The sequence below is a fragment of the Rana temporaria genome, assembly GCF_905171775.1.
Source record: "Rana temporaria chromosome 9 unlocalized genomic scaffold, aRanTem1.1 chr9a, whole genome shotgun sequence".
Lineage (NCBI taxonomy): Eukaryota > Metazoa > Chordata > Amphibia > Anura > Ranidae > Rana > Rana temporaria.
In genome coordinates this window covers 185,735-209,160 of record NW_024404477.1, presented here as the reverse complement: position 1 = coordinate 209,160, position 23,426 = coordinate 185,735, and the positions used below count along the sequence as shown (strand labels likewise).

The 23,426-nt window shown below is 51.9% G+C and overlaps 2 protein-coding genes, 1 long non-coding RNA gene and 1 pseudogene across 4 annotated transcripts in view; all 4 read right to left on the bottom strand.

Annotated features, from left to right (window-relative positions):
• Window positions 1–4,460: 4,460 nt before the first annotated feature.
• Window positions 4,461–4,591, bottom strand: LOC120921905 (annotated as a pseudogene).
• A 10,949-nt stretch (window positions 4,592–15,540) lies between these two features.
• Window positions 15,541–16,109, bottom strand: LOC120921902. Its single transcript, XR_005745012.1, has 2 exons — window positions 15,804–16,109; window positions 15,541–15,631 (listed from the first exon to the last, which is right to left on the bottom strand). It is a non-coding gene; the product is annotated as an uncharacterized LOC120921902 (long non-coding RNA).
• A 23-nt stretch (window positions 16,110–16,132) lies between these two features.
• LOC120921900 (basic proline-rich protein-like) lies at window positions 16,133–18,141 on the bottom strand. Of its 2 annotated transcripts, none has more exons than XM_040334402.1 (2): window positions 16,812–18,141; window positions 16,133–16,697 (listed from the first exon to the last, which is right to left on the bottom strand). In XM_040334402.1, the coding sequence occupies exons 1-2, from the start codon at window positions 17,910–17,912 to the stop codon at window positions 16,473–16,475; spliced, it is 1,326 nt and encodes a 441-aa protein (XP_040190336.1). In that variant the 5' UTR covers window positions 17,913–18,141; the 3' UTR covers window positions 16,133–16,472. The 2 variants fall into 2 exon arrangements, with proteins under 2 accessions (XP_040190336.1, XP_040190337.1); XM_040334403.1 differs by having other exon boundaries at window positions 17,079–18,141.
• Window positions 18,142–18,729: 588 nt separating this feature from the next.
• The window catches only part of ATRX (ATRX chromatin remodeler), a 104,482-nt gene continuing 99,785 nt past the window's right edge, over window positions 18,730–23,426 (bottom strand). Inside the window, exons 24-27 of the mRNA XM_040334400.1 lie at window positions 22,344–22,478; window positions 21,214–21,309; window positions 20,998–21,126; window positions 18,730–19,811 (exon numbers count right to left, since the gene is read on the bottom strand). Coding sequence (XP_040190334.1) covers window positions 19,542–19,811; window positions 20,998–21,126; window positions 21,214–21,309; window positions 22,344–22,478 — 630 coding nt within the window. The 3' untranslated portion in view covers window positions 18,730–19,541. The remainder of the gene's footprint in view (window positions 19,812–20,997; window positions 21,127–21,213; window positions 21,310–22,343; window positions 22,479–23,426) is intronic.

Sequence of the window (23,426 nt, the reverse complement as noted above, 5' to 3'; positions counted from 1 at the left end):
GGCCTAAAACAGGTGGTGAGGAAGCAACATAATGCCTTTTTACCGCCTGTCAAATGCCTCTGAAAAGCGATCTGTGCATGGATTGCTTTTCAGAGGAGCAGCAGTCCATGCTGCTATCAAACAAGCCCTACAAAAGCCATTCTGATGGTACAGGAATGGGGGGGGGGGGGGGGGGTCAGGATTAAAAGTAACATACACACATACATACAGACACACGCTTACACAAGAGAAAAGAGAAAAGCCCTAAGGCTGACGCAGCGCTAAAGGAAATTAGTGAAAATAAAAAATGATTGTGTATCATATGTTGAAAAAATAAATTAAATAAATGAAGCAGCTAGCACTAAAGTTAAGCACAAAAACCTCAAAGCAATACATAATACAAAGGAGTACAGCGCTACAATACCCACTCATATAGAAAAATAATGTGGAAAAAAAAAAAATTATGGATTTATATACCACTTTTTTTCACTTTACGCACGCATACACACATGCTTACACACATGCTTACACACACATACACACATGTTTACACACACACATACCTACATGCACACACACACACACACACACATACATACATACATGCACTCACATGTGCAGACACACACACAGGCACATGTATAAAGCCATTTTAAAATTAATCTAGCTTCTAGCTCAGTACCTTTCCAGATTCCTTATTGAGCCGGGTACTGCACTCTAGGGGGAAGCAGAGAGCACAGCACACTCCTATGCACTTTATTTTCTATTTTGAAGCCGACAGAGCTTCTCACAGTTCGGCAGGAGAGCAGGCTTATCTGACAGCCTTCTCTCCACTGACCCCGCGGCACACCTGAGAACCTCTGACGGCACACCAGTGTGCCGCGGCACACTGGTTGAGAAAGGCTGCTCTAGCCAGTGGAGGATTCGCTACAGTGCTGCCGGTGTTGGGGCCCTTTAACTCTTGGTAGAGTGCTTGCTCTTCAACAACTTGTGATGCACAGAGTGAAGCAAGTGGCACAACCCCCCTGGCAAACTCATTGGGTCCTTCACCACTCAGTTTCTTCACCACCCAGTACGTCCCTCCCCACCCAGTAGGTCCTTCACCACCCAGTACGTCCCTCCCCACCCTGTAGGTCCTTCACCACCCAGTACGTCCCTCACCACCCATTAAGTCCTTCACCACCCAGTACGTCCCTCCCCACCCAGTAGGTCCTTCACCACCTAGTACGTCCCTCCCCACCCAGTAGGTCCTTCACCACCCAGTACGTCCCTCCCCACCCATTAGGTCCTTCACCACCCATTAGGTCCTTCACCACCCAGTACGTCCCTCCCCACCCATTAGGTCCTTCACCACCCAGTACGTCCCTCACCACCCAGTACGTCCTTCATCACCCAGTAGGTCCCTCCCCACCCAGTACGTCCCTCACCTCCCAGTAGGTCCTTCACCACCCAGTACGTCCCATACCACCCATTAGGTCCTTCACCACCCAGTACGTCCCTCCCCACCCAGTAGGTCCTTCACCACCCAGTACGTCCTTCATCACCCAGTAGGTCCCTCCCCACCCAGTATGTCCCTCACCTCCCAGTAGGTCCTTCACCACCCAGTACGTCCCATACCACCCATTAGGTCCTTCACCTCCCAGTATGTCCCTCCCCACCCATTAGGTCCCTCAGCAAGCATTGTCCATCTGCCTGAGGGGACTTGTACTGCTTTAGCCCCTGTTCGTAGACTCAGGCCCCAAATGGCACAGCAGTTCCACTGATCTCTGGGGCAGAAATAATCAGAGCCACGACTAAGCAGCCTAAAAGCAGGAATGGTTTAGTAAATATGAGCTTTCATCATGTGGCAGAAGATTTCCAATTGATCGCCCTCCTCCTATTCACCATGAGATGGGTTGTGGCCCAGCTCTAGATCCGGCATGAAGGATTCCAGACTCCAATGTCCTTCCTGGGTAGGAGTGTCAAATGTTGGCTACGGGCCTTGTACCCGGGTTCTGGATACCCAATGAGGAGCCTCGGGGGAATAGACAGACATTGTCCTCTCCTGTGATCTCCAAGGCCAGATAAGTGGATCAGTTATTAGAGGTTACCCTTCATTTCCACCAGGAACAGACCCCTATTATCTGAGAAATGAGGCCGACAATTTCCCAGCATCCTCTCTGATTAACCCCCTCCATGCTCAGGAAACTGCAGGGCACCCCCTCCCCCGGCAGATAAATTCAATAGAAGAAACATCTCTGGAAATGTATGGATTGTTCTGATTTACCTGGTTACATGCTACAGTCTGATCACTGGGGGAGGGGAGACTGAGGAAATGCTTCCTCCTGCCTGCAGCAGACTGGTGACATCATCTCAGCCTAGGCAAAGGCTCAGTGACTGGAGCCTCATAATAAGTGGTGGAACTTTTTTCGGAAAAAGGGGGGGGGGTAAAACCTCGGACAGTGTTTTCCTGGTGACCACAACGCCCCCATTTTATGTATGCGTGTCACTGGGACAGGAAATGGGGAACATTTCTGCAGTGGGGTCACATATAGAAATACAAAGCAGACAGAAGTTGTCCCCTCCCCCGCTGTACACAGAACTCAAGTCAGGGATTTGGAAGGATAACGTTACATTGTGGCAAGCCATTGGTCGTATGACCCTTTGAAATCGGCCATGTTGGGGACCGCCGGCCAGGCATGAGCCCTTCCCATAACCAAAGGCGTCTGTTGATTTCCAGGCAAGGTGGGGGAGGGGCGGTGGGACTTTAATGACATTTTCTGGATTTGCGGGAACCTTTCTGGTGAGTTACTCTTCAGGAAATCACTTTAGACTTTAAAAGGCTGAACAGCAAATCTCCTTGTTGGCGATTATTTCCTCGTAAATCAAAGATGCGTCCCACCGTTGTAGAGCGCTAATCATAGAACGCCGTGTAGGCCCTCTCTCCGGTTTAACCCTCCTATCCCCAGGACAAGAGGAGAGGACTTATGTCACATAAGGGTTAATGAGAACTTGCCAATCTTCCAGGACGATGAAATGTACACATTGTGGACTATGAAATGATACTCTGTATACAAAGTATGTAAAGTGGACCTGTCATCAAATATATTGTGCTGAGATCAGTGCGGCATGCTGGGTAATGTATCCGCGTGACACCTTCCAAGTGTTTATTACCTCTCATAGAGATCACTGGACAAACGGCACTATCTTTTTTCCTCCTGTCCTGTCTGTAAGCAGGTGTCAGCACCTTACAGAGACCACTCCCCCGGTGATGTCAGTGGGTGGAGCAATGTGCCCCCTATAATTAGGTGTGGATGGGGCCCTGGGCAGAGGGAGGGTGGACAGTTGCCCAGTTTTGTAGCCTGGGAATGCCAAGGCCAGGGAGAGGCTCCATGTGAGGAGTCGGTAACGGGGGGTCATGGGGAGATGTCTGGACTTTAGGAGGCGGTGTCAGGGGACTCATTTTTTTTTTTTTTCTGTTGAAAAGCCTGTGGCGTGCAAAACACAACCCAAAAACTCCACCCGGTGCAGGGAAAAATGTGCACACACATAAAGAGTGACATCACAAAAAACTGCGACGGGTGCAAACGTCAGTGGTCCTCCGAAAAGGACCCGTCTCTGATCCCCCGGGGCGTTAGGCTCCTGACAGGGAAAAGAGTTACTGTGGTCCATACAGCCGAAGCCATATGGACCCATCTTGGTCCAAGCAGCCGAAGCCACAAGGACCCAACATCCTCAGAGGGACTGCCGAAACAGAACCCTCCTCGGTGAGGCTCCCCCGAAGGGAGACCCCATGAGAGCCGGTGGACCTAACCAGAAGGCCGAGTCCACCAACTCCCAAGACTTTCAGAGACCGGCCCGAGGACCAGCACCCTACTCGCCACACATAAAGTGCAAGCACCACACAAAAAGTGACAAACAAAACAACACACGGGGAAAAATAATAAAAGAAAGTGGGGAAAAGGAAGATGGGAAGGTGAGGAAAGTGACCAATGTGAAATACATTGGCCGGCCCTCCGGCCAGGATAAAAATTCCACTGGTCCTAGCCAAAAAGCCCGGCCCAAGCGGCAGGTGTGAAAAGTGTGTTGTGGAGATCAGTGACCTGAAGGTGCCACACGATGAGTGCCCCTCAAACACTCGTGCAATGTATGGCACCCCTGGACTGCCACTCCAGGGGCACAATCTCCACAGGCTTTTCAACGGTCCCTAGCCCCCGGTCCGGACCGGCAGCACCCTTCCCAGCCAGGAAGGTGGGAGAAGAGGTTGGGGAGAGCCTACTGACGCAGACTCTACCCACAACCCCTATCTCTCCCATCTAATCACATTCTGGAAGTACTACCCGCTCCATCCCGGTTAAAGGAGAAGCAAGGGTTCCCTCCAGAACAACTGACTGGGGCAGTTACCACCAAATCCAGGCCAACGGCCAGGGACCCGGCCTCTTGGCTTCGACCTCATGCCTCTCTGTCCAAATCAGAAGGCTTCCACCTCCACACCAACAGGCTTAGCGTCCGCCGACTGCCATCCCTTTCCCCCTGCCACAGGGTACCGGGGACAGTCAGCTTAGCACCACCTATTGGCAACTGATAAGAACAGATACTACACTTGATCTTAGCCAAAAGGCCGAGAAGCGATGTCAGGGGACTCATGGGGGAGAGATTTCTGAAATTTAGTAGTCGGTGTCGGGGGTCATATGGGTGAGATGTCTGGACTTTAGGAGCCGGTACCAGGTAACTCATGGGGGAAGATGTCTGGACATTGAGAGCCAGTGTCAGGGGACTCATGGGGGAGATGTCTGGACTTTAGGAGCCGGTACCAGGTAACTCATGGGGGAGATGTCTGGACATTGGGAGCCGGTACCAGGTAACTCATGGGGGAGATGTCTGGACATTGGGAGCCGATACCAGGTAACTCATGGGGGAGATGTCTGGACATTGGGAGCCGGTACCAGGTAACTCATGGGGGAGATGTCTGGACATTGGGAGCCGGTACCAGGTAACTCATGGGGGAGATGTCTGGACATTGGGAGCCAGTGTCAGGGGACTCATGGGGGAGATGTCTGGACATTGGGAGCCGATACCAGGTAACTCATGGGGGAGATGTCTGGACTTTGGGAGCCAGTGTCAGGGGACTCATGATGGAGGATTGGGGAGATGTCTGGACTTTGGGAGCTGGTACCAGGTAACACATGGAGGAGGATTGGGAAAGATGTCTTGACTTTACAAGGTGGTGCCGGGGGACTCATGGAGGAGGATTGGGGGAGATGTCTGCACTTTAGGAGCCAGTGCCGGGGGACTCATGGAGGAGGATTGGGGGAGATGTCTGGACATTGGGAGCCGGTACCAGGTAACTCATGGGGGAGATGTCTGGACATTGGGAGCCGGTACCAGGTAACTCATGGGGGAGATGTCTGGACATTGGGAGCCAGTGTCAGGGGACTCATGATGGAGGAATGGGGAGATGTCTGGACTTTAGGAGCCGGTGCTGGGGGACTCATGATGGAGGATTGGGGAGATGTCTGCACTTTAGGAGCCGGTACCAGGTAACACATGGAGGAGGATTGGGAAAGATGTCTTGACTTTACAAGGTGGTGCCGGGGGACTCATGGAGGATTGGGGGAGATGTCTGGACCTTAGGAGCCGGTACCAGGTAACACATGGAGGAGGATTGGGAAAGATGTCTGGACTTTAGGAGCCAGTGCCGGGGGACTCAAGGAGGAGGATTGGGGAGATTTCTGCACTTTAGGAGCTGGTACCAGGTAACACATGGAGGAGGATTGGGAAAGATGACTTGACTTTACGAGGCGGTGCCGGGGGACTCATGGGGGAGGATTGGGGAAGATGACTTGAAATCAGGAGCCGGTGCCGGGGGACTCATGGGGGAGGATTGGGGAAGATGACTTGACATTAGGAGCCGGTGTCGGGGGACTCATGGGGGAGGATTGGGGAAGATGACTTGACTTTAAGAGCCGGTGTCGGGGGACTCATGGGGGAGATGTCTGTACTTCAGAAGCCGGTACCAGGTAACACATGGGGAAGGATTTGGAAAGATGTCTTGAGTTTACGAGCCGGGGGACTCATGGGGGAGGATTAGGGAAGATGACTTGACTTTAGGAGCCGATGTTGGGGGACTCATGGGGGGAGATCTCTGGACTTTAGGAGCCGGTACCAGGTAACACATGGAGGAGGATTGGGAAAGATGTCTTGACTTTACGAGGTGGTGCCGGGGGACTCATGGGGGAGGATTGGGGAAGATGACTTGACATTAGGAGCCGGTGCCGGGGGACTCATGGGGGAAGATTACTTGACTTTAGGAGCCGATGTTGGGGGACTCATGGGGGGAGATGTCTGCACTTTAGGAGCCGGTACCAGGTAACACATGGAGAAGGATTTGGAAGGATGTCTTGAGTTTACGAGCCGGGGGACTCATGGGGGAGGATTAGGGAAGATGACTTGACTTTAGGAGCCGGTGTCGGGGGACTCATGGGGGAGGATTGGGGAAGATGACTTGACTTTAGTAGCCGATGTCGGGGGACTCATGGGGGAAATGTCTGCACTTTAGGAGCCGGTACCAGGTAACACATGGAGGAGGATTGGGAAAGATGTCTTGAGTTTACGAGCCGGGGGACTCATGGGGGAGGATTAGGGGAGATGTCTGGACATTAGGAGCCGGTGTTGGGGGACTCATGGGGGAGATGTCTGCACTTTAGGAGCCGGTACCAGGTAACACATGGAGAAGGATTTGGAAGGATGTCTTGAGATTACGAGCCGGGGGACTCATGGGGGAGGATTGGGGAAGATGACTTGACTTTAGGAGCCGGTGTCGGGGGACTCATGGGGGAGATGTCTGCACTTTAGGAGCCGGTACCAGGTAACACATGGAGGAGGATTTGGAAGGATGTCTTGAGATTACGAGCCGGGGGACTCATTAGGGAGGATTAGGGAAGATGACTTGACTTTAGGAGCCGGTGTTGGGGGACTCATGGGGGGAGATCTCTGGACTTTAGGAGCTTGGTGGGAAGTGGCAGTGACTCCGGGCTCCTGACATGTCGGATGGACTGTCAATTTCTGTGAATCGAATTCCTTCACTCAGTGTGGAATCGCCTCTGATTTATTGGAATAAACTAAATGTCATCCAGTCTGCTCTGTGGATCGTGGGTCATAAATAACAGTCTTTGTTTTTCATTCAAATATTTTCATCTCTCCATCCCAGTGCTGCTGATCACCTGCAGCCCCTTTGCAGCCACTTCATGTGTCTATACACTCCAGTGATGGCTGCATTGCATTTCTCAGGCAGGTTTCCTGATGGTGACACCAGTGGACCATGTCTGTGTAATGTGTGTAGGAATGGCTGCTTGTAGTCTCCCTTGGAAGCCCATATGACGGGTGACAACACAGGTGCACAATGAGGGGGGGGTAGAGCTTTGTCACCATATAACAGGAAGTGTCTGTACTTCTCACACTTAGGGGTCAGTGTACAATTCGGGATGGTGAAAAGTCGTAGTAGAAGAAGATCTCCATTTCTCGGACACAGGGGTTGCACTTTGTGTGGTAGATTGGATAGGGAATGGTTAAATGTTCGGGAGAATTTGATAAGAAGGGAAGGAAATGAGAAGGTTGGCAGGAAAGCCATAGACAGGGAACAGCTGCTGGGCGATGCGGGGCATTTCCGGGGCACGCGGGTCCAGCCTGGCCCATGAAGAGTGATGGGACTCCGGAAAGTCGGATTCACACGTTTCCAGCTGCCGGCTCCGTACAAATCACTGTGGGAACAGTCAGTCATTTCAGGAGATTTCCGATATTTCTGGACCCGGATTGGTTTTTTATTTCTGCAGCTGTTACAATAAAACGGTTTGGAAAATCGATCTGATTGAAGTGGAGAAAACTCAACAACGAGAAGCATCTTAAAGCCCAACTCCAGCCAGAGCTCGTCATGGAGGTCCAGATCTTCTGACTTTCTTCTTCCTCCCTCCAGGACAGGAAGTCGGCAGAATCTCTCTAAGGAGGAAGCAGTAATGAGTAGAGAATGGAAGGGGTAGAACCTCTGGGGGGGGGGGGGGGGGTTGCACCACTTTAAACACAAACAGCCTGGATGAGGCAAGTCAGAGAACTTTCTAGATTCTTTTCTGTTGTTCAGGATTTCTGCCTTTTGTTCCTTTTACCATTATTGTGAATTATAAAAAAAAAAGTTTGTAGCAGAACATCTTTATTACCATTATAACTATCAGTCCTTGTCCTTAGAACAGCCCCCAGCATGTAATTACCCCCCTCTATACAGGATCTCTGAGGAAGAGGCCACAGTCTCCATGGGCTTCTTATCTTCCACTTTGAGATGAAATTAAATCCCTTTTGTTGATTCTGGAACAGATTTGTAGGATATATTCTTCTCCGTTCCTTTGTGGTCATCTGGACAGGAAATCTTCCCAGGGGGACACAGACTCTGACAGAGGTTCTAACCCTTCTCGGAATCAGCCAAGGTTTTCTATCAAGTCTGATCAATGCTGAGATTGGGAGTTCTGCTTGTCACCTGATCGGGATAACACCGACTGATTGGGTGACGGTCATCACTCGTCTTTGCATGAAGACGGTTTACACCTAGAATGATATCTGTGAAAATATCAGAACTTGATTGATATCTTCACCTGTAGCCGAGCACAGACTGGGCCAGCGCAAGGAACCAATCAGAACGTGTCTTCATATCTCCCACCTTGTAATTCTGTGTACAGCAAGACAATTAGAGCCCCCACCTGGGAGAGGGCGGGCCAGGACCAGGACTCTATTATATGAATGTTGGCTGACAGGAGGACGGAGACATCAGACTGAGCAGAGGGCTGACCTCTACAGCTTCCTCGCTGACCCTTCAGCAGTTCGGGTCAGCACACTGTCCAGGTGCTCCTGACCAACAAATTACCTATTATATTGGATCACACAATACAAGTCCTTATATAAACTCCAGCTCAGCTGCTGACCGGTAGTCCAACTTCACCATCCCAATCGTACACAAAAACTTGCGCAAGATGGCCGCTTTATGGTGAGGAACGTGCCAGATTTCATCATGGATAATAGGCCTAACCAGTGTGTGCCCAACTTGTTTTCTTCCTCCGGTGATCGAGTGTGGAATTATTTTGCTCTTTGTTTTGTTTTTCTTGGTCTTCAAACAAATGGCATCTAATGGAAGATATCGGCAACAAACAGGATGCAAAGCTTTGGGGCCACAAACTTAAAAAAAAAGGGCCAATCAACAAAAACAAAAAAATTAACCCTAAATTACCACTACGGCTTCTCTTGTGCCCACCTTTTACATTGAGGGGCAAGCACATAAAATCCAAGCCTGCTGGTCAGTGTAAAAGCTTTTGCGGCAGATAATTACAATAAGTTTATGCGGCCGAATCGCCACATTGGTTTGGTGGATCCACAAACTCATGGAAGACCTGAACCCAAAACTCGCATGGGCAGTGTGGATTCAGCCTCGGGGTTTAGATCTACTTTAACAGAACCCGATAATCCTGGAAAAGCTTTAGGTTCCATTAACACCCATCTGTTCCGGAGCACCGTGGTGCGTTTTATTTTAAATGGCATTCCAATGCACCGCCGGCGTTCATTTGAATGCTTAATGCAAATTTACCATACGACCGTGGCACACGTTAATGCAACGCCGCAGAATGGCAACGTGTCCCGGACCCCAAAATTGCCACATTTAACCCCTTTGTTACTACATGTGCCAGCAACTGGACCGTGGGCTCAGGAGGGGAGGACAATAAAAAAAAAGATGAAAAATGTTGAGAATTTATGAATGGCTTCCCGAGGTTGGCAGCCCCGTCTTCGTTACATTCGTTCCTCAACTACAGGAAAGGAAAATATTGTTCCCTTTCACTGACACAGGAGAACGGCCGCCTGCCGAAACAATGCCGTTTATTTTGTCTGGAGTTCTAGTCTAAACTTCAGCAGCTGTTGGGACCCCATTGTCAACAGAGCCGTAATGTACCGCCGCCCCTCCCCCCCAGATTACATCAAATGAACCGATACATGCCATAAAGATCGCTCCCATCTGAATATAAAGACCAAAGATCCGTGATTGTACCACCGCCCCTCCCCCCCCAGATTACATCAAATGAACCGATACATGCCATAAATATCGCTCCCATCTGAATATAAAGACCAAAGATCCATGATTGTACCACCGCCCCCCCCCCCAGATTACATCAAATGAACCGATACATGCCATAAATATCGCTCCCATCTGAATATAAAGACCAAAGATCCGTGATTGTACCACCGCCCCTCCCCCCCCAGATTACATCAAATGAACCGATACATGCCATAAATATCGCTCCCATCTGAATATAAAGACCAAAGATCCGTGATTGTACCACCGCCCCTCCCCCCCCCAGATTACATCAAATGAACCGATACATGCCATAAATATCGCTCCCATCTGAATATAAAGACCAAAGATCCGTGATTGTACCACCGCCCCTCCCCCCCCCAGATTACATCAAATGAACCGATACATGCCATAAATATCGCTCCCATCTGAATATAAAGACCAAAGATCCATGATTGTACCACCCCCCCCCCCCCCAGATTACATCAAATGAACCGATACATGCCATAAATATCGCTCCCATCTGAATATAAAGACCAAAGATCCGTGATTGTACCACCGCCCCCCCCCCCCCCCCCCCAGATTACATCAAATGAACCGATACATGCCATAAATATCGCTCCCATCTGAATATAAAGACCAAAGATCCGTGATTGTACCACCGCCCCTCCCCCCCCAGATTACATCAAATGAACCGATACATGCCATAAATATCGCTCCCATCTGAATATAAAGACCAAAGATCCGTGATTGTACCACCGCCCCTCCCCCCCCCAGATTACATCAAATGAACCGATACATGCCATAAATATCGCTCCCATCTGAATATAAAGACCAAAGATCCGTGATTGTACCACCGCCCCTCCCCCCCCCAGATTACATCAAATGAACCGATACATGCCATAAATATCGCTCCCATCTGAATATAAAGACCAAAGATCCGTGATTGTACCACCGCCCCCCCCCCCCCCCCCAGATTACATCAAATGAACCGATACATGCCATAAAGATCGCTCCCATCTGAATATAAAGATCCGTGATGACAACGCATGCAACATGAAAAACTGCTGATAGAGTGTATACACATTATATAGATATATATATACACACACACACGCAGAAGTGCAGCTTGTATAACGGTGTAAATTTGCTGTCCCCTCAAAATAACAGCCATTAATGTCTAAACCGCTGGCAACAAAAGTCAGGACACCCCTAAGTGAAAATTTCCAAATTGGACCCAAAGTGTCAATATTTTGTGTGGCCGCCATTCTCAAGATAGAATCATTTTTTTTACAAAAAAAATGTAAAGGGGGGGGGGGGGGGGGGGCGGGGCGGGCCTACTCACTTTTGTCAGATACTGTTAGATATCTATCTATCTATCTCTCTCTCTATTACACAGATCCTCACCAGCAACTTTATTAGGAACACATGTTCATTTGCTTGACAACACAAAAATGTGCTTACCAGTGTGACACGGGGATCTCCATACACCGACGGGATTACCAGTGTGACACAGGCTTTACACAGGGATCTCCATACACTACACCAGGGGTGACCAACATTTTGAAGTGTGAGGGCCACTTAAGCGACTTGGTAACTGGTCGCGGGCCACAATCAGTGGAGCGGGCGGATGGCAGAGCGGACACAGACACAGCCTGATCAGTTTGGAGGTAGGACACAAGTCGGTTTACATCTGCCACTCCTTAGAGGTGAATGGAGGGTCCAACTGGGTCGGACTGACCATGTGAAAAGGGCCCATGGTTGCTTTTACACTGATGCAATGCAGTTTACCCACACCGCGGGTGCAATGCAGTGTACCTTTGGCTTTTCTGCACTTTGCAATAGACTTCAATTATATTCTGTTCCATCCCAGAGCAGGAGGTCGCGGGCCACATCAGAGGGCTCCGCGGGCCACATGTGGCCCCCGGGCCACTGGTTGGGCACCCCTGCACTACACCGACAGGATTACCAGCATGACACAGGCTTTATACAGGGATCTCCATACACCGACGGGATTGCCAGTGTGACACAGACCTTACACAGGGATCTCCATACACCGAGGGGATTACCAATGTGTCACAGGCTTTATACAGGGATCTCCAAACACTAACGGGATTACCAGTGTGACACGAACCTTACACAGGGATCCCCATACACTACACTGATGGGATTACCAGTGTGACACGGGCCTTACACAGGGATCTCCATACACTACACTGACGGGATTACCAGTGTGACACGGACCTTACACAGGGATCTCCATACACTGACGGGATTACCAGTGTGACACAGGCCTTACACAGGGATCCCCATACACTACACTGATGGGATTACCAGTGTGACAGGCCTTACACGGGGATCTCCATACACTGACGGGATTACCAGTGTGACACGGACCTTATATGGGGATCTCCATACATTACACTGACGGGATTACCAGTGTGACACGGGCCTTACACGGGGATCTCCATACATTACACCGACGGGATTACCAGTGTGACACGGACCTTACACAGGGATCTCCATACACTACACTGACGGGATTACCAGTGTGACACGGGCCTTACACGGGGATCTCCATACACTACACTGACGGGATTACCAGTGTGACACGGGCCTTACACGGGGATCTCCATACATTACACTGACGGGATTACCAGTGTGACACGGACCTTAGACAGGGATCTCCATACACTACACTGACGGGATTACCAGTGTGACACGGACCTTACACAGGGATCTCCATACACTACACTGACGTGATTACCAGTGTGACACAGACCTTACACAGGGATCTCCATACACTGACGGGATTACCAGTGTGACACGGACCTTAGACAGGGATCTCCATACACTACACTGACGGGATTACCAGTGTGACACAAACCTTAGACAGGGATCTCCATACACTACACTGACGGGATTACCAGTGTGACACGGGCCTTACACGGGGATCTCCATACACTGACGGGATTACCAGTGTGACACAGACCTTATATGGGGATCTCCATACATTACACTGACGGGATTACCAGTGTGACACGGACCTTAGACAGGGATCTCCATACACTACACTGACGGGATTACCAGTGTGACACGGACCTTACACAGGGATCTCCATACACTACACTGACGTGATTACCAGTGTGACACGGACCTTACACAGGGATCTCCATACACTACACTGACGTGATTACCAGTGTGACACGGACCTTACACAGGGATCTCCATACACTACACTGAAGGGATTACCAGTGTGACACGACACGGACCTTACACAGGGATCTCCATACACTGACGGGATTACCAGTGTGACACGACACGGGCCTTACACTGGGATCTCCATACACTGACGGGATTACCAGTGTGACACAGGATTCATACGGGATCTCCATACACCAACAGGAGTACTCTGGGCACAGTTTGGTTCGGTGAGGTTGGACCACATTCAGCACCGTGGTGGTGCTTGGGATTCCTATGAAGTGAACGGACATTGTGATAAGAAATGGACATCCTGCGATCCACAGACCGGCCGCCTCTGGATATCATGTGATGCGAACACGCGACGTAGAGACACACACAGAGAGACTGGAAACTGTTTTGGTCACTTTATTAAATGAGATATTAAATATATTTTTTTTAAAGTTCCAACTACTAAACAGCACTTTCAATGGTGAAAACACAAGAGTATAGTTCCAGGTCTGAATCCTCGCTCATTAAAAACACAATTTCAGTCCTTCGGTATATTACATAAAAAAAAACCTGTCAGGAGAGAAGGAAGGATCGATAGTAACTTGTGAAGAAATCAAAAAGCAAAGCTGGTTAGATGGACTGAAAGGACTATACAACCGAGACGTACAAGAAGATCACAAATACCAAGCCAAAAATGCTTTACATCCAAAGTAACAGCATCGAAATGTCAAGAAGAAGTTCGCAGGCAAAACTGGAATACAAGCAACTTTGTCTGAACTGTGCTGGAAGCTGCTGCAACTACAACATAAAAATCAGCCTTCTGGGAAGTCTTTTCATCGGTTAAAGCTTGATGCTAGTCAATGCACAATGCCGCTAAGAAGCCTAATGATGGTCCATGTGAACTCCCGGCAATCCAGAGTCCTGTGAGAAGTCCCTTCTCCGTCAGACGCCATCTGGAGACTTCCAATAACAAAAACAAAAAAAGTCTATTCCTCAAAATGTAAATCAAGTCCACTATAGAGGATCTTCAATGACGTGAATGGTTTATACAAGACGATCAGAGGAGCCGGCAAAAGCGCACCGCTGTGATCTACAGATTACTGGCGTGTCTCACAGCCGGCATCACAAAGTACCATCCAATCGTGTGACTCTCTGAAACTAGTACAACTCTACTACCACCCGAATGACCTCAGGACTTTATCCCGACACCATCCACCTCACAGGCCACAGGATGGCAGCGGAAACTAGCCCACCAGTCCCCAAACCGGGAGGGCAACCCCCACAGTCCCCAAACCGGGAGGGCAACCCCCACAGTCCCAAAACCGGGAGGGCAACCCCCGCAGTCCCCAAACCGGGAGGGCAACCCCCACAGTCCCCAAACCGGGTGGGCAACCCCCACCAGTCCCCAAACCGGGAGGGCAACCCCCACAGTCCCCAAACCGGGAGGGCAACCCCCACCAGTCCCCAAACCGGGAGGGCAACCCCCGCAGTCCCCAAACCGGGAGGGCAACCCCCACAGTCCCCAAACCGGGAGGGCAACCCCCACCAGTCCCCAAACCGGGAGGGCAACCCCCACCAGTCCCCAAACAGGGAGGGCAACCCCCACAGTCCCCAAACTGGGAGGGCAACCCCCACAGATACTATAGATGGGACTTTAATAAGGAAAGACAACTTGGGGTTTGCTTTACACTCTGACACACATTGGGGGGTCCTAGCATATAACTGGAAGTTGTACAGGGTAGATCCCAAGGGGCCACAGATAGGGCCCCGGGCAGTAGGATTAACTCTTTACAAAGGTCTCATACCCAAGAAATGTAACAAGAACCAACGAGGTAAACCCAAAACCTGTGACCTAAAACACTGAAATGTTTCTGTATTCTGTGAGACAACGAGGACCACAATATCCGCACTTCCCAGGAGAACAGTCCATACCCAGCCTGGGAGTCTCCCTCCGGACACTACACATGCAGATGACATTATAAGGACCATACGGGACTAACCTGCTGCATAGGGGGGGATACCCAGCCTGGGAGTCTCCCTCCGGACACTACACATGCAGATGACATTATACGGACCCTACGGGACTAACCTGCTGCATGGGGGGGGGGGGATACCCAGCCTGGGACTCTCCCTCCGGACACTACACATGCAGATGACATTATAAGGACCCTACGGGACTAACCTGCTGCATAGGGGGGGGGGGGGGATACCCAGCCTGGGAGTCTCCCTCCGGACACTACACATGCAGATGACATTATACGGACCCTACGGGACTAGCCTGCTGCATGGGGGGGGGGGGGGGGGGGGATACCCAGCCTGGGAGTCTCCCTCCGGACACTACACATGCAGATGACATTATAAGGACCCTACGGGACTAACCTGCTGCATAGGGGGGGATACCCAGCCTGGGAGTCTCCCTCCTGACACTACACATGACATTATACGGACCATACGGGACTAACCTGCTGCATGGGGGGGGATACCCAGCCTGGGAGTCTCCCTCCGGACACTACACATGCAGATGACATTACAAGGACCATACGGGACTAACCTGCGCATAGGGGAGATTTGCAGATCTCCCATTACACGCATGGGGGGGGTGATTACGCTCAGGCTGGATGTATCCGAGGTCCCTCCCCCCCCTCAGTCAGCACATTTGTGAAGATAAAAGAAGTGTCAGCTCCTCATCTTTCACATCTCAGCCCCAAGTATCCTTGAACCCCTTTCACACTGGGGCCGCCCGTGCGTTCGTGGTAAAGCTCCGCTTGTTGTAGTGGCGCTTTAGCGCTGTTTAAGCACCGCTTTTTCACCCGCTAGCAGGGCGCTTTTAACCCCAAAGAAGGTCATGTTGCGGCGCTTCCCATTCATTGCAATGGGCAGGGGCCTTTAGGGAGCGGTGTATACAGCGCTCCCAAACCGCCCCAAAGATGCTGCTTGCAGGACTTTTTCTAACGTCCGGCAAGCGCACCGCCCTGCCGTGTGAAAGCACTCATTGCAATGAATGGGAGGCAGTTTTCAGGCGCCATTTCTAAAGCCTGAAAACTGCCTCAGTGTGAAAGGGGTCATCTAGTGACTGGAAAGCAAACCTGTGCTGAAACTCCTAGGCTGATCCCCTGGCTTCAATAGTGGAGTGACTGACCCAGAAGTGTGTGGTCACCGTACACCCAGAACTCCAGATGTCCTCACTTCCAGGTCACAGATTCCACATTAATGTAACCCTTCATGGTACCAAAAGAATAGAACTGGAACCCCAGCAGGACGATGGAGGACCCTCCCCAGGTGGCCAGACCACACAGAGGAGGAGAGGACCCTCCCCAGGTGGCCAGACCACACAGAGGAGGAGAGGACCCTTCCCAGGTGGCCAGACCACACAGAGGAGGAGAGGACCCTTCCCAGGTGGCCAGACCACACAGAGGAGGAGAGGACCCTTCCCAGGTGGCCAGACCACACAGAGGAGAGGACCATTCCCAGGTGGCCAGACCACACAGAGGAGGAGAGGACCCTTCCCAGGTGGCCAGACCACACAGAGGAGGAGAGGACCATTCCTAGGTGGCCAGACCACACAGAGGAGGAGAGGACCCTTCCCAGGTGGCCAGACCACACAGAGGAGGAGAGGACCATTCCTAGGTGGCCAGACCACACAGAGGAGGAGAGGACCCTTCCCAGGTGGCCAGACCACACAGAGGAGAGGACCCTCCCCAGGTGGCCAGACCACACAGAGGAGGAGAGGACCCTTTCCAGGTGGCCAGACCACACAGAGGAGAGGACCCTCCCCAGGTGGCCAGACCACACAGAGGAGGAGAGGACCCTCCCCAGGTGGCCAGACCACACAGAGGAGGAGAGGACCCTTTCCAGGTGGCCAGACCACACAGAGGAGGAGAGGACCCTCTCCAGGTGGCCAGACCACACAGAGGAGGAGAGGACCCTCTCCAGGTGGCCAGACCACACAGAGGAGGAGAGGACCCTCTCCAGGTGGCCAGACCACACAGAGGAGGAGAGGACCCTCTCCAGGTGGCCAGACCACACAGAGGAGGAGTGGACCCTCCCCAGGTGGCCAGACCACACCGAGGAGGAGAGGACCCTTCCCAGGTGGCCAGACCACACGGAGAGGACCCTTCCCAGGTGGCCAGACCACACGGAGAGGACCCTTCCCAGGTGGCCAGACCACACGGAGAGGACCCTTCCCAGGTGGCCAGACCACACGGAGAGGACCCTTCCCAGGTGGCCAGACCACACGGAGAGGACCCTTCCCAGGTGGCCAGACCACACGGAGAGGACCCTTCCCAGGTGGCCAGACCACACGGAGAGGACCCTTCCCAGGTGGCCAGACCACACGGAGAGGACCCTTCCCAGGTGGCCAGACCACACGGAGGAGAGGACCCTTCCCAGGTGGCCAGACCACACGGAGGAGAGGACCCTTCCCAGGTGGCCAGACCACACAGAGGAGGAGAGGACCCTTCCCAGGTGGCCAGACCACACAGAGGAGGAGAGGACCCTTCCCAGGTGGCCAGACCACACAGAGGAAGAGAGGACCCTTCCCAGGTGGCCAGACCACACAGAGGAGAGGACCCTTCACAGGTGGCCAGACCACACAGAGGAGGAGAGGACCCTTCCCAGGTGGCCAGACACATTCAGGGCAAGGCAGAAATGTGGTCCCCATGTTGACCCGACCAGAGAAATCTTCAGAATTCTATCGGTAAATCTCTGAAATAAATTTATTGTCATCCAGCAGCAGCAGCAGAAGGTTAACATTCACATAGCGATCTCTGCAGAGAACGAAGGTGGTCCACGCTCTGGTCTCTCCTTCACCCCCCTGGCGCTGCGGGTGAACACCTGGCAGTTGCCGTGTGGAATATACAAGTTACTCTCATCGTGGAATAAACTGTGCAAATTCAAATGAGCGTAAAATCAGAAACTTCCTGGCGCAGTACGCGGGCGGACAAAACTACAACGTAAAAATGTAAACTAAAAACAATCTTCACTATGAAAAAAAAAAAAGCTGAAAACTATATTTACAAAGGCACAGGGATGCGGGTACAACAGGTACAACTTTTCATGATAGATGGCGGGATCACTACACTGGCTGCACTGAGCGGCATGCCGCCTGCGTAGCTTTCCAGTCATCTGGGTGGGGCGGGGTTTACTATTCATACCGGACAACGTGCACGCTCCCTGATACAAGGCAGTCCCTGCAATCTCCGGTGATCACCTATCTGGCCTCTCCCGAAACACAATCCACCCTTATCGGAATCGGATCATGCGTTTCCCCCTCCAATCAGATCGCTCCAAACGTCTACAGAAAACAAGTCCTGGGGAAAACCTAATAAATAAAAACCAGCAAGGCCCACCCAATATGAAAGAAAAAATGGATAACAGTAAACATTTCACCGAGTGATCATCATAGAGAGATCTGGGGGAGCGCCGAGCCGCCTGGACCCCGGGAACGCCATTTCATGAGACTCAGCATTCCTCAGGACCTCTCCGGAAGGATGGAACTCTATGGTACAAAGTACATTTCACCAAGTTATCCCTACGGGGTTTTCTTTCATACGGATATGGTGGGGGAGGGGAACCCGATGGCAGATTTCAGCTGGACCTAGATCTGCCCTTATTGCCTTCTCTTTCTGAAAGTTCCAGGTGCCCGACTGCCATGACAATGGCTTTCCGAGTCACCAACCTGGAACAAGCAGAGAGAAGAACATTCAGGCTGCCCACCCATGGAAGCTCCCCCACCGGGCTGTGATCTGCAGAGCTGAATATACAGTGAATTGGCTACTGAAAGATCAGATTGGTCTTGTATAAGATCTGCTGCGGCAGTAAGGGACGAGTTTAGACTTCAGGATAGAGTGGGGCTTCCTCAGGGTGGAGAAGTGGGGGTGGGGCTTCCTCAGGGTGGGGAAATGGTGGGGCTTCCTCAGGGTGGAGCTTCCTCAGGGTAGAGAAATGGTGGTGGGGGTGGGGCTTCCTCAGGGTGGAGAAATGGTGGTGGGGCTTCCTCAGGGTGGAGAAGTGGGGGTGGGGCTTCCCCTCAGGGTGGAGAAGTGGTGGTGGGGCTTCCTCAGGGTGGAGAAATGGTGGTGGGGTGGGGCTTCTTCTGCAAACTGGGAGAAGAGGTTCATGTGGCCCTTCTGATACAATCACACGGCAAAGCTTGGAGAGGAGACAGCTTGGCATTTGAAGGGAATAAACCAAACATTCTTCTGTTGGTGCTTCTGGGATAAACAGACAGTACGGGGAGGAAGATGAAGGTTCTTCCATTAGGAGTCCATGGAAAGGTCTTAGTGCAATCTCAGTTTTTTTTCCCCTGGGAGGATCCCGGAGATTTCGCTCTGATAGGGGCTGGGGCTCTCTGGAGGTGGTGGCCCTGGAGATTTTGGTACAGTCCTTGCATGTCGATCTGCTGATAGTTAGATGGGTTAAGGATCATGTTTGGAGACTTCTGCATGATCAGCCGGCTCAATGCCGCTTGTTGCTGCAAAGCGATCTGCTGCTGTTGCTGCTGGTTGTACTGCTGCTGTAACCGTCGGCCCATCAATATTCGCTGGACGCAGCTGATTAACTGCGGAGAGGAAAGACGAGAGAAATGAGATCCCGGCATTACACTGCGGTCAAAGTGACTGGAAATAACCGCGCAGGAATCACATCAACAATGCCAAGGGATTCCGCGGGAAGTGACTGGAAATAACCGCGCAGGAATCACATCAACAATGCCAAGGGATTCCGCGGGAAGTGACTGGAAATAACCGCGCAGGAATCACATTAACAATGCCAAGGGATTCCGCGGGAAGTGACTGGAAATAACCGCGCAGGAATCACATCAACAATGCCAAGGGATTCCGCGGGAAGGATTGCTTTATCACAACCAATCACATAGGAAGGGTCTGCAAAAAGAAGCCCAGTCTATAGAAAATAGCAATACCCCTAAACCAACAGGGGCCACCGGCACCAACGGGAACTAAGCCATCGGTAGTAGCAGGAACTATACCGTCTATACCAACAGGGGCCACCGGCACCAACGGGAACTAAGCCATCAGTAGTAGCAGGAACTATACCGTCTATACCAACAGGGGCCGCCGGCACCAACGGGAACTAAGCCATCGGTAGTAGCAGGAACTATACCGTCTATACCAACAGGGGCCGCCGGCACCAACGGGAACTAGGCCATCAGTAGTAGCAGGAACTATACCGTCTATACCAACAGGGGCCGCCGGCACCAACGGGAACTAAGCCATCGGTAGTAGCAGGAACTATACCGTCTATACCAACAGGGGCCGCCGGCAACAACGGGAACTAGGCCATCAGTAGTAGCAGGAACTATACCGTCTATACCAACAGGGGCCGCCGGCACCAACGGGAACTAAGCCATCGGTAGTAGCAGGAACTATACCGTCTATACCAACAGGGGCCGCCGGCACCAACGGGAACTAGGCCATCAGTAGTAGCAGGAACTATACCGTCTATACCAACAGGGGCCGCCGGCACCAATGGGAACTAGGCCATCAGTAGTAGCAGGAACTATACCGTCTACAACAGGGGCCGCCGGCACCAACGGGAACTAGGCCATCGTTAGTTGCAGGAACTTTACTGTCTATACCAACAGGGGCCGCCGGCACCAACGGGAACTAGGCCATCGTTAGTTGCAGGAACTTTACTGTCTATACCAACAGGGGCCGCCGGCACCAACGGGAACTGGACCGCCAAGACATTTTCCAGTCACAGTTTTGATATTAAGGTGGGATAATTACCATCTGCTGCTTGGCCAGAACATCGTTGTAAACGGCCTCGCGTCTCTTGATCTCCAACTCCTGGGTGGATTGCCTGCTTAGAGCCAGCGACTGAGCCTGGGATTCCGTCAACGTGGGATTCTCCTTCCGCTGGAAGCAGAAGTTATGGGATGTTGAGCGGACACAGACATATATATATTGTACGAGAAGTAAAGAGCCGACATGAAGATCACTTACCACTCCGGCAATAATGTCCTCCAGAGGTTGGATCCTGGCAGACGCAATGCTGTTTGTAGCTTCCACCACCTTCTCTCTTCCTTGGTTAATGAGATCCTGTGAGGAGGACAGAAATGGTAGCTGAACGTGGCGGAAGGCAGTACAGTGCTCGACAAGGATTCTGGGAGGGAGGACTACTCCAGCCTGGTATACATTGAGCTCAGAGTGCACACTACCTTCTCCTCTATTGTCTGTATACAGCCACATATTACACAGAAATATTCCAACTCCTTGGAGGATTTCCTGCCACTGAGGGCCAGACGGGCGGTATGGAGACATTTGGATTCTATCAGTGCTTTAAGTGGGCCGGAACGCGGCGGTACTCAGTACCGCCACTTCCAAAAATGGCCCTGGAGAGTACCAGCACCTCTCCGTGCGCCCAGTACGTGGGTTTCTGGCACCGGAACGCAGCGGAGAGCTAGCTACAGCATTGTAGTCAGGGGCGTCTCCAGGGTGGGGCCTGAGCGGGCCACGTCCCCCCCAATTTTACTGTGTGCCCCCCGAAGTAATGTTGTCTGTTTGTATTGCAGACAGACCGCGAAACAATAGCCGCCGCGGCTGTCCGCGATCCGTCTGCGGCGCTGAATGACGGAATCATGACTGTTATTGTCATGTGACGTCGCCACAGTGCCGCTAATTATCATGGGAGTTGTAGTCTCCACGGCCGTGCGGGCGGCGTCGGCTACGTGCTTGAGTCAAGCTCAGCCTGCTCCCGGGGGGTGGAGACGAGTCAGTCAGTTACTGTGAGAGCAGCAGAGCCAGGCCGCGTGCTAGACCAGACCTCCCATTTGCCCGCCGACTTCAGTGCCTGCCTCGCTCTGCTGCCACAAGGTAGGTCAGGAAAAAACGTAATTTGATGGCAATTGGAAATACCATTTTATCAATCTTTTTACTTTGTACAACATTTTGTTCAATACCCTTTTGCACATTTTATTTATGTTCAGTAGCTCTTTCTACAGTAGCTCTTTTTCAGGGTACTTTCTAAGGGTATTTTCATGTTCAGTATTGGGGGGGGGGGGGGGAGCACCGGCGCCTAATAGAGTACCGACACCTCTTTTGGCCCACTTAAAGCACTGGATTCTATTACTTACTTCTAGTTGCTGATTGTTCAGAGCAGACAACGCTCCCAGGTTTAGGGGCATGTAAGGAGACTGAGCCGAGCCGAAATTGATTTGTCCATAATTAACCCCGGGTACGGCTCCCACGTTGAGGCGATTGGTGAGCCCCTAAAAAAGAAAGAAACGAGAAATGAGAAGCTTCCCTTCATTATGTCACAGAACATAGACCAGAGAGAGGAGCGGACCGAGGACCGCAGAGTCATGTGACCAGAGAGAGGAGCGGACCGAGGACCGCAGAGTCATGTGACCAGAGAGAGGAGCGGACCGAGGACCGCAGAGTCATGTGACCAGAGAGAGGAGCGGACCGAGGACCGCAGAGTCATGTGACCAGAGAGAGACAAGCGGACCGAAGAGTCATGTGACCAGAATCCACACATCCAATCAACTCTCTCCACACAACACCATCTATAGACAGGTTAGATATCAAATACTACTCCACCCCCAACTACAGAACCCCACCCAGCGCCCCTACCCAACTAGACCTCCCCTTCCCCCACCCAACGAGACACACACCCTTTCCCCCACCCAACCCGACACCGCCCCCCTTTACCCCACCCAACTAGACACACCCCCCCCTTCCCCCACCGAACTAGACAACCCCCCAACCCCCCCCCCCCCCCCCATTTCCCCCACCCAAACACAGGCACCAGCCCCTCACCACCCAACTACAAATCTCTGTCCCTTCCACACCCAACTAGACACCACATCCCCCCCCCCTTCTCCACCCAACTGCATGGAGGAGAAGTCTGCAGGCAAAGGTCACATAGACCCTCCCTGCAAAACTAGTGGGGGGCCCTGAGGAAGACCAGCCAGCATGGACTGGGTGACCTCGTCCTTTCAGCCATGAGAGTTTCCCCGATCGATTCCCTGTGAATGGGGCTGCCACAACAAAGCCAGGGCACCACAATGGGGCACAGCAGATTGTAGCTTCCATATTACAGGGAGCCAAGGTGGGCAATCAGGGGGGCATCACAGGAGGAATCTCAGACATGTCTGCCTTCATTTATAGAATCCCAGACATGTTCTTTCCCTGGTTTAGTTACATGACGGACACCA